We start from the raw sequence: 12,182 nt of genomic DNA on the forward strand, positions 1-12,182 counted from the left end.
CCAAAATGTTACCTCAAGTGACAAAGAGGAAGTTACTCTTCAGGAAACTCAAAATGCAGAGCTTTCAGATGATCTTGCTGGGAGTGAAATTGATAGTGATCAAACTCAAACAAAGCGAAGCGATCGTTATCCAAAAAGACCCCCAAAATACCTGGAAGACTACAAATTAGATCCTGAAACTAAAGGACCTCGACGTTTCTGAAAATGTTGTCCCTCTTACTCGTGAAATAGTTCTCCATGAATGTGTTACCGGGCTGTGTTTGGTATACCTCAAACATTCAGAGGCTCAGAAGTCACCACAGGCAGATAGTTGGAGACAGGCAATGAGGACGAAATTGACTCACTTAAAGAAAATTAAACATTTGAACTGAGCATTCTAACAGAGAGTAGGAACACAGTTGGAGGGAAGTGGGTATATTCAGTCAAAGAAAAAAATATTCAAAGCTAGGCATGTAGCAAAAGGCTACAGCCAAACAGAAGGTATACTACCAAGAAACTTTTGCTCCAACAGCCAACATAACATCAGTGCGAGCATGAATGCAGACAGCAGTTCAAAACAACCATAAAGTACATCAGACGGATGTCAAAACAGCTTTTTTGCATGACCCAATTGAGGAAGAAATTTACTTGGAACAGCCTGAGGGGTTTGAACAACAAATAGAAACAGGACAGAAATGTGTGTATAAATTAAAGAAATCCCTGTATGGATTACAACAGTCAGGGAGAAATTGGTACAAACTCCTGAATGGTCATCTTGAACAAAACATCTTTGAAAGGAACCTGGTTGATCATTGTGTATACAGAAAACAAACAGAAAATGACATGGTTATCGTGCCCACCTGGGTGGATGGCTTGATCATTACTGCTAGCAGCGTTGAGGTTTTGGACAGTTTCAAAGAAACAATGAAATCAAAGTTTAACATGAAGGACTAGGGCAAAATATCAAAATTTTTAGGCATACATTTTGAACAAAAAGAAGATGAAATAAAAATGAGCCAAAAGAAGTACATCCTAAAAATGTTGGAAAATATGGAATGTTGGACTGCAAACCAAGATCTACCCCATGCAAACCAAGATTTGATCACAAAGAAAATTGTGAGTGCGATGAAACAAAAGAAAGTAGTCCTACAAACTATTGCGAGATAGTATGGCAGTCTGATTTATGCCATGAACTGCACCAGATCAGACATAAGTTGGATGGTGAGCAAACTTTCCCAGACATTAGCTAAACCTATGACACGGGGTTTGGTGAATGCTAAACAATGTTCCCTCTAATTTTTCATGTGTCTGGGCGTACACACAAGCTTCCTGAGCACACTGAGGACCACTGTGAGCATCATCAGTGTACACGGCGTGGCCACGCACAAGTATTACAAATCTGGGATCATAGAAAGTTGTATGGCTTATTAAAAGAATCAAATTACATCAGCAATTTTCATTTGTTTGCTTTTAATTTAAGTGATTTGCCCAATTAAAATGAAAAAGAAAACATTGTTGTTCATGAGATGCATACTATATTATAAGTAAGAGTCCTGCTTTAGCCAGAGTGAGAAATGAGACATTAGATCTTTCAGACATAACTGTTTGTTCATATTAAAATATTCACATTTTGCACAATGAAATGTTTTCTGTAGCTTATGATATGATATAAATTCTTGTAAAATACTTAATTACAGTTTTTTTCACGTCTGCCCTTCTCACTTCTCCAGTGATTGTACACTTTGCCCAAGTTGATGGGTCAGTCTGCTTCTTGTTTTATGTACTTGAATTCAGCATATTGACTGTTAATGGCCTCCATAATCTGTGGGCGGAGGAGAATGGCCTAATAATTCTTTGCCAGTGCACAAATGTCTGCTTATCCATAGTCAAAAGTCTGAACTCAACGCTTCAACATCAAATGCAGACCATTCCTTTAATTCATGCTCTGAAAATCAAGCATCAATGTGATCACAGAGCTTACCAATACAAAGAATGATGGCTCCGCTGCCTCCTTGACACAGTCACTCCACTGTACACTGTACTGTTCTTCTAGTTGGACAAACTCCGACAGCCATTTGATCTTAGAAGAAGTGCATTTCTTTTTTTTACTTTGGCTTGGTGAGTGGATGTCCCACTTAGACATGATAAGGTGTTAGCTTTCATGTCTCTTAACTCCGGCGCACTATTCTCACCTGCATGGTGCCACAGCGCATATGACCAAGACACGTACACAAAATAGCATGCAATGATTGGCTGCGTAGCGAAAGTGAACCGTATTGTATCATTGGATGGATTCCTCTCACTCACTGAGTTCGATGCTGAGTAGTACAGAAAAAAATGTTATTGGTCCATAGTCAAAACTGATGTCTGAGCTCAATGTCCAGTTTACGTTGGACTTTATTTTATGTGCTACATAGATTTTCTTGTGAGCTGAGAATAGGCGAACAATGTGCAATTGCGCAGGCGCGCAGCTTAGAGGGAACATTAATGCTAAACATGTTTTGAGATATCTGAAAGGTACTTGTAACTATGAACTAAGTTTCAAGAAAAACAATGAAGACTTGAACCTTATAGCCTACAGTGACTGACTGGGCATCCCCTGTAGAGGACAGACACAGCAGCACAGGTTATTGTTTCAGTTTAACACCACAAGGTCCAGCAACTTCCTGGAAATCCAAGAAACAGCCAACTGTGGCTCCTTCCACATGTGAAGTAAATACATATGGAAAGTTACTACACAAGAAAGTCTATATTTAAGTCAACTCTTAAATGGTATTGATAACAAAAAGTACAGCTGTACAATGCTTCATGGTGATAACCAAGGGGCCATTGCATTGTGTAAGAACCCTGTGAACAGACAGAGATCCGAACACATTGATGTAAAGTATCATTTTATATGTGATGCACTGCGAGAGGAAAAAAATCAATGAGGTGTACCCCCCATCTGAAAATATGGTTGCTGACATCTTAACCAAACCTGCACCAAAAGCAAAATCTTTGAAATTTAAAGGATGTTTTTTTTTTACATAAAATAATAGGTAAAGAAGATGAGAACAAGGGAGGGTGTTAGAATATGTTCTCATCTTAACTTGTCTTTGAGTTATTTTGTGTTATGTTTTCATGTGTCCTAATTTACTTTGAAAAGTACAGCGACAAGTTCTGTATCCTATCACTTTGTTTATGTACATGTTGTACTGCTGTTGTCCACTGGAGGCAATGAGAGCGAGTTCCTATGTGTAGGCAGCACTATTCTAGAAGAGAAGAAGTTGATTACCTGGCCGTTAGCAATAAAAATGAACACATCTACCCAAATAAAGTACACCTTGCTGCAGCAAACAGAAAGGGGTGGGGATGGACCACTGTCAGTCTCATACTTTATATGGAAATTGGACTATTACATTCCGGAAATGAAGGTGGCGCTAGTGACACCATTTCCTGTATCAGCCGTGTTTTAATAATAATAAATAATAATAATAATAATAATAATAATAATAATAACGCATTTTATTTGACAACTCCTTTCAAAACATCCAATAACACTTTTAACATTTAAAATTATCTACAAATTAAACAGTAAGCAAATGACATACCACGTGTTATGTCACGTGGTATGTCCCTTTTTTATTTTTAAATCTTTAATAAATCTTTGTTTTCGGATGTTGAAATTATTAGTAACAAACAATCTAATTTAAGCAATAATAAGGAATCATTATGGAGATGTATTTATCTATCCTTACACCCTATCCCAAACAAAAGTCAATCAAATTAATATTTTAGAGACAAATGTACATTACATTAAGAACAATTTATCCATCCATTAATTATTTTACTCTCAGGTTATCCGTGCATTGGGTGGTGAGAGCTGCTGCAGGGACCCTGGACAGATCGCCAGTCCATCGCAGAAAATAGATATAAACAAATACCTGCTGGTGTTGAAATTCAAATAATAGATTTTGATGTTGTGAATGGTACTCCTAAAATAAATAAGTTAAAATGTAAAATATAATATTCTTTGCCTTATTTAATAAGGACTAGATGGAAAAGAGGTTTGTTCAGTAAAACATTTAGTCAACAGTTTTGGCCAACTTGGTCCGTCCATTCACAGTACACTTTTGTTCTGTTTATTTGCCAAGTATTTTTCTTATTATTCACATTGTGAATATAATTTACAAACAAATTAAATGACTTTTGAACTTCTAACAAGCTCAACTGTTATCATTGTTTACCATAATGTCTTAATCAGTAAAATTATTGGTGTCCCACTATTCTGTTTAGAAATTCCAAATCTATTCTACCAATTGCAATCGATTCATAAACTGCGCTTCAAAGACCTTAAATATGCAATTGTTGCAAAACCCAAAGTGATTCATTTAAAACTTTAAATTTAGCTTCAACCTGGAAAGACTCACACAGAAAGTAGGTTTTAGAAAGTTTACTTGATAAGAAATAATCTTCAGACCCTGGCAGTAGACACTGCACTGGTAACTGCCGGAGAGAATGATTCGCTGTTCAGTTTTTTTTTCTATATGAAAACCTTTTTTAATACATTCACTGGATACATAAATTAAACTTATGTGTAAATTGTAACTATAATTGTCTTCATCTCCTCTGATCACGGCGCCGGTCTCATCTCCTCCACCCTTCATAAACTCAGGCTTGATGTGCAACTGCTCCTCACTTGAGCTTCCATCACCTCCACCTGGTCTCCACCTTCACTCAGCTGACCTTTAATCTTATGTTTGTATTATGACTTTGTAACTAAACAATGTTTCTGTATGTTCTTGCTAAAGCAAAACAACAGTTGAGTCTGACTGTTAAAACACAAACAACTTAACTGTATGTCAAGTTTGTAAAGAAAATTTGTATTGATTCCAGTCATTGTTCAAAAAATATAGGAAACATTGTATTTACACATAAAAAATTTTGCAAGTTATTAACTTAGCTTGCATTTAAAATTTTTAAAACAACGTTATCCAATTGCTAAACAACACTGTTACAATATATCTGCCACTACTTTATTGGTTCTACTCTCGCCAACAAAATAAAGCCACAATGTGTGGAAACGACACCATTTCTGTACAAACTAAATAATGTAAATCAACTGAGCTACAACAAAAGGAACAATCAAACATGTACATAATATTTAAAGAAAACATTACAAAAACGAATGACTGGACAAGTCAAAAGGCAAATGTGCTTCAGCAGAAATGATTTAATGGCATTTCACCAAAAAAAAGAGAAAAAAAAAACAAACAATGTGTGACAACTGAAATGTGTGAAGACTATAGAAAACAACTAATATTGTCCTAGCATTCAGTACTGGCATTCAGGGCAGTGTCCAGATGTGCCATCAGAGTAGTAATGAAGGAACTCTCATCTTCCATTTCAAGTGAAGCCCACACAGTCTTTATTGCCGGTTGCAAGAAGAACACCTTACAACCGCAAAAGGAGTCCTGTTTTCTGCCTTGAATGATTCTGAAAATGTAGCCTAGCTGATCTCACCTGTTAATGAAAAACTGATTTTATGTAGTTGAAATCTAATTTCACATGTTTTAGGTGAAAAAAGTCAAAGGTCCTTACCATCTAGCCAAGCAAAGTGAGTCTTCCTCCTGAATACTGGGTCAGACACAATGGCTTCAAAGCACTTGCAGGTCAATGCTAAGGTGAGGTAAGATGTGCCTCCCTGTGCCAGAATGTGCCAGAATCACCTCCTGGGGAATAGCTTCCAGTGCAATCAAAGGCATCTGAAAATAATAATAATAATAACAAAAAAACATGTGCATTGCAAGACTCATACTGGAAGAATGGCTATGACTAGATTCTGAATGAATCTTAAAAAAAGAAATGAATAAAATTAAAAAACATTTATATACATTGCAGATATGTTAAGACATGATTCATTCTCACTCAGAACAGAGTGAGGATTCAGCCTAATAGCTACTAAGATAAAAGAAAAAGGTTATTACACACCAGGAAATATACAAATGATTGGTAGAACAAAAGGCATGTTTGAATTAATCACTGTAGATTCTTTAACATTGTTGTTACTGTTTTGTAGGATTTAACAATTAATTATAGAAGTCACAACGGCTTCCAGATAACAAATGTATATTCTGCAAAACATTTATTGAAATTGTAGAAGTGATATTGCTCAAACAGCCAAGGGCAGGGACTAACTAATTAGATTTACTCAATTACTCTGCAACTTTGACAAAAAAATAAATAATTAGGACCATTTTTCCAAATGTTATACTCGTTGAGTTAATTTTGTTGATACGCAACATAATGCGAGTAATTTAATTGAATGAAGAACACATTTTAATCCATAAAAAAATTAAAACACGATACACAGATAAATGTTATTTATGTTAGGTTTCTTCTAACCTTAATTTGTTGTCTTGTATTAAAATTTTTCCTTTTTGGTTTTAAAATACCTAACAGTGCACATAACTTCATTTTTAATAATGTCTGCTGAAATAAATGTGTAATATTACATTGCACATTATAATCAGTAAAACAGTACTTAAAATAGCCGTTTCACCAAATACTTGTTACTTTTAAATGTGTAGTTTGCTGCACAGTTACTAAAAATACATTGAAGTAGCGCTGCTTGTCATTAGAGTATCATCTCTGGGTACTTATGATGGCAGTAGTTGGCTTATAAAAAAAAAGCTGTTAGTTTATAAAAAATATTAGACTTTCAAGAAATTTAACATTGGTGTACAAAAACATATTTTAAAAAATATTTAAAAATAAAACACTAGAAAACTGATAAGTATGTGAAAAAAACATAAGTGTAGTTTTACATACCGTTATGTTGAACTATTGCAGTTCTTGCTATGTGGTTTTGTACCTTGTAAGACTCATCGGCACTGTATTAGCAAAGGGGACAGCAACACTTGTCGTTCATACAGAACAGAAGAATCTTCTCTCCGTTCCGAATGTTGCAAATAGATACGTGCATCTGTATAATAAAAATACAAAAACTAATTTTGAGCATAAAATACATTTTTCAATTATACATTTTTCTACTTTTCGATTTTTATCTAATGGTGCACTGCACGGAAATAATTAGCTATGCTACATGCTAAAATTAGCCTTCCCCTGTACGAACTACGAATTTCACTCGTTTACAGCTGTCAATTCTATTTTCAACTAATCTAGAAAAGCGTATTGATTTTGCTGACTTTGTGGTTGTCAGTGGGGAAACCTCTCAAACTTCTTCCAATCGACCTCTTAACCCTGCTTCTTTAAGGTATTTATACTAGTAATTGTGAAAATAGCGCCCCCTTCATTTCCGGAACGCAATAGTCCCATTTCCATATAAGGTATGAGACTGACAGTGGTCCATCCCCGCCTCTTTCTGTTTGCTGCAGCGAGGTCCTTCTCCGTCTATCTAACAAAAAGAAGTGTGGTTCATTGTGAATATGAGTACCGAACAAGAAAACGTAACATACACTAACATGAATTTCTTTCTTCTTCACTTTGACAGTCACTCAGGCTACATCACAGATGCTACTGTGGCCCTGCTGCTGGGTTTATTGTTTTTTATCGTCCCCGCCCATGGACCTGACAAGAAATATGGTAATAGTATTTATTGTCGAAAATTTAATTAAGAGGCTGTACAAATATAATAATCTTTTTCTTGATATGGTTCTGGCCCACAGCAGTGGGACCGACTCAGGCTGTTTGTTGCAAACCGGGCGTTTAGTCCAGCACTGGGGAAGCCTGATAAAATTAAAGTTAGAAATTTTCTCTTTAGCTGAACCATTTCTGTGTTTAGGAGAGGGGAGGGGCTTTCTGCTATTGCAAGGACAGTTACAAAAAACTTGAACCACTAACTTCAACATGAGACCCACGTTTTTATTCACAAAAAATTGTTCAAATGTATGTTGAAAAATAAATATTCTTGCTCATAATTTGATAGTTAGAGGGCGCAGATCCACCCCCCTCCTCCTCACTATGTGCCTGGTGTCTTAACAATAGGGAAACAGAGGAATTGAGAATCCTCATTATGAGACAGAGTCATTATTAGACTGAGAAATGCCAGACTAATTTATTTTTACTAAATTTACCTAAATATTATTGTTGAGGGGCACAAACAAGCATGACCCCTGCCACACAGATTTAAAAAAAAAAGTTTAACAAAAAAGAACCCTCAAAAAGGCAGTAGGGGTATCAAGGATGAAAGGGGAGGGGCTCAAGCCCACTCTGCTGGCAGTTGGTAAAGCTCAGTTTCACACATCAATTTCCTCTCTTTTCCTGCCAGCAAAGAGACATTCTGGCTCCCAATAGTAACTTCTGGATTCATCATGCACAAGCTGCCTTTGGCTATGTACCCCACATGATCACAGGGATACAGAAAGCCTTCCACCATCTAAATGTGGCAATTATATAGATGGGACTTCCAAACCTATGTGTTCAAAACAGAGGTTGTAAAAAAGTAAAACTCTGTGAAGAGTATTAATGAGCAAATATATTTCATTCTTGATGGTAGTATCTACTTGTTTCAAACCATTAACTATTTTGTGCATAGTAGTTATATTTTTGCATAAAAATATAACTATATCTTTCTCTGCTGATACAGAGGCCATGATCACCTGGGAGGAATTTCAAGCCTTGATGCCATGGAAGGTTGCCCTGCTGGTTGGTGGAGGATTTGCACTCGCCGAAGGAGCAAAGGTTGTGTTTACCTTTTCAAGTGAAACAAATGCCTCAAATTCACCACAATACATGCCGATCACACCCCAGCAGACACAATTTAGTAATACTATTCATAATTATAAATATAAACATTAACTTCAGTCAAAAAAGGTTTAAATGTTCTGTTTCTTTAGCTGAGCTCAGGGTTGGTCTGAGCAGGGGTTGTTTCAATTGAATATTTTCTTTATTTGACCATTGTTTTTTTTTTTAAACAACTGAAAGATTTACCCATTTGTCATTTCGACAGTATATAATTGTCGCATATGCACTCTTAACTGGTGCACATGTGCAGACATTGCAGAGTTAAATAAAACATAACATTCATGGGGTGTGCTGTGGTGGCGTAGAATTCAGCACAACCCACGTATGGCGTCCTTTGTCCTCGATGCGGCCGTCACAGGTTCGGCCCCGGCGACATTTTCCGCATGTCTTCCCCTCTCTCCTTGACCTCCTTCCTGTCAGCCTACTTTCAAAAAAGACGGGGCACTCAAGCCACAAAAAAACATAACATTCAGTCCATTACAATATTAGGTTTTCAGGCTTCATATTTATTTTGTGGTTATTAACAAGTGCTCCCCTAAACACAGCATTGGTTGATTAGCCATTTTAAACTCCTGCTCTACTAGTCAGTTGATCTTTGACTTACACACAGAATGGCGCAAAACCTAGTTGAAACAATAATTACTGAGATTATTGATTTTGTTGGGTCATTTATTTGAACACGGTTTGTTGATTTTTTCCCCCCCATAAAGTCACAAACGTTTTGGATTTTAGTGGTCAGAGAATGTGCTGGTCTCAGACTTCTGGTGGCTTTCAGTTTGTCACCTACTACCAAGATCAACTCAAAACCTTCCACGATCAACGTATTGAGCAGCTCTATTGATTAAATATGAGTGTAGTTGGAAAACACTCAACCGGAGGACTCCTGGATGTCTGGTAATGGAAAGATGGCCTCCAATGCAGATCTCTGAGGCTTGCCATTCTCATTCTCCCACTCAGCAAAAACAGCTCTTTCTTTGATGCTCCATATAGCTGCATCTGAATATTGCAGTTTCTTTATTATGTGCAGAAAAGTGGGCACCTTATAGTTGGATCACAACTGGCAGCTACAGAGGCGCCCTGAAGCTTCAATCGTAAGCCAACTTCAGCGGCCGCTAAGTTCAAACTATAAAGCAGTTTTTGAATATAATAACAAAAGCCCCCTCCTTCGGGGGCGGAATCATAATAATAAACAGTATGAAAACAAAAGCCCTTTGCAGCGCTGTCGCTGCTCTGGACTGACATAAGTGAGGACTTAGCTAAAGAGAGAGTCTAAAACATCACTGAATGCATTTTGATCATGTGTTCCCCAAGACAAAAAATGCAAAAACAATGTCTTACAGAATTTTACTATTGATTAAATTTGGTGACATCAACTAACTCACTTCGCTGGCTGTGACAGGTTAAGTGGTTAAAACATTTCTTCTGCCTATATCCCCAGAATACATGATTAGAATTAAGTGAAATTATTGAATATTCTATCAGACATAATATCTACTGATACTGATCTACTATATTGCAATATATATAATTCATTTATTGTCCAGCGTTAGGTGTCACATGCAGTTGATGTGTTAAATTTTTTAGGAACTTTCTTTCCCCTAATTGATTTAGAGAAAATAATTTTTTTTTCTAAATCAAAAATGGTTTTGTGGTGCCTAATTGGTTTTTGAAAGTTTGCGTGTGTGTGGGATCTCAGTGGCTTGATCTTTTGTTTATGAAAGACAGAAAACTGTTGTTTTCAGTTTTATGACTGAACTTTTTTTGTTAAAAAATCTGTTGTGTATTTATGCAGGAATCAGGCATGTCCCTATGGGTGGCTGAATTGCTGATGCCTCTGGGTCATATGCCAGTCTTGGCTACTGTCACAGTTACCTGCATCATTGTAACCACGCTGACAGAGGTGGCCAGCAATGCTGCAACCATCACCATCTTCCTCCCCATTCTTTCTCCTCTGGTAGTCCATCTTGTTCTGTGTTGTACATGCAGTTCGTTGACTGATCCACCTTACACAGACTTACTTACACAGATTAAGTCTGTGTAATAAAGTATCAGTGAGATAAAATCAACTTTTATTCTCATTAAAAGTTATTTTCATTGAAGAGATTAGGGAATTACTCATTCAGCAAAAATGTTTGTTTTAAAATCCAATATATTTGTTTTTGTGGTCAGTACATATCAATTTAAACTTTAGTTTATAATTTTTATTTCTTTCCCTTCACAATGTAGTGAAGACGTACATTTATCAACAAGAACAAAAGTGATACTAGTATATAAGCACACACAATCAAAACTTGTGTGGAAACTCATTTCACATTTATTTTGAGATGTTACAGTTTAATTGAAGAATCCAGACTGTTTGATAATTAATATAGACAAGATATACCATGCAGTTGTCAAGTATCCTGTGTTTGTGATTGGTCTTGTTTCAGGCAGAGGCCATTCATGTTAACCCATTATATGTCCTCATCCCTACCACACTGTGTACATCATTTTCCTTTCTGCTGCCAGTGTCCAATCCACCCAATGCTGTTGTATTTGCCTATGGTCACATCACTATCATGGACATGGTGAGACCTGAAGCATAAAAAGAGGCTCTAAAATATTTGAACCATACACACAATGAGGGCTTAAAATCTTTTGATTTGAAGACATGAGATAACATGAGTCCCTTGCCTGTTTCTTTTACAGGTGAAGGCAGGTCTTGGTGTCAATGTGATTGGACTACTAGCAGTCCTGTTGGCAGTGGCAACATGGGGAGTTCCACTCTTCTCTCTTGACGCATACCCTGACTGGGCACCAGTTCTTCCAGGCTTCAACTCCACAATACCTTAATAGGAGGTTCGCCATAGTTTTTTGTGCAAGTTGAGCTGTTCCACACAAACAGAAAGGAAGCTCTAAAACTGTATTTTTCTATTTTAAGATTCTTCAAACTGCTTCATAAAAAAGTGTTTGCTCAGTTTATCAGTATGTTCTCATTTCCTTTGTGATGAACAGAACTTTTGCCAATAAAAAAGCAACTAAAGTAAAATTGCAATAAGGTACTTGTTACTTTTAACATTAGTAATTTTATTTGCATTTAAGTGCAATTTCTCTTTACAAAAATAACTTCGATATTACTATCTTTTCTTTTGAACAAATTAGTAATTATCTCCTGCACTTTTAGCAGATTTTGATATTGCTTGATTCACCGTTCTGTTTGTTTTGTTTTTTTTTCAGTTTTCATTCTGAAGTCTAAATTGATAAGGTATTTATTGTTTGTCCTGTTCTTATGTCTGTGGACCATTTGTGTAAAATGTCGTCCGTAAATCAGACACACCAATCTGATCAGCAAGAAGAAGACGCCTCTATTATGTGCCATCATTTAATACGAGTGAAATCTCTGGTGAAGTTAATAAGCAGCTGTTTTTTAGGTGTGCTGTGTTGTTTTAATTAAGCAAAGTAACATGAAACAAAAATAG

At 36.4% G+C, this 12,182-nt stretch overlaps 1 protein-coding gene across 1 annotated transcript in view; it reads left to right on the forward strand.

Moving 5' to 3' along the window:
* The window catches only part of slc13a1 (solute carrier family 13 member 1), a 35,181-nt gene extending 23,429 nt beyond the window's left edge, over positions 1–11,752 (forward strand). The window contains 5 exon segments of the mRNA XM_055022712.1: positions 7,472–7,563; positions 8,567–8,661; positions 10,517–10,678; positions 11,154–11,291; positions 11,413–11,752. Of these exon segments, the coding sequence (XP_054878687.1) occupies positions 7,472–7,563; positions 8,567–8,661; positions 10,517–10,678; positions 11,154–11,291; positions 11,413–11,556 (631 nt within the window). The 3' untranslated portion in view covers positions 11,557–11,752.
* Positions 11,753–12,182: the final 430 nt, after the last annotated feature.

The sequence above is a fragment of the Poeciliopsis prolifica genome, unplaced genomic scaffold (assembly GCF_027474105.1).
Source record: "Poeciliopsis prolifica strain line A6 unplaced genomic scaffold, Auburn_PproV2 SCAFFOLD089, whole genome shotgun sequence".
NCBI classification, from domain to species: domain Eukaryota; kingdom Metazoa; phylum Chordata; class Actinopteri; order Cyprinodontiformes; family Poeciliidae; genus Poeciliopsis; species Poeciliopsis prolifica.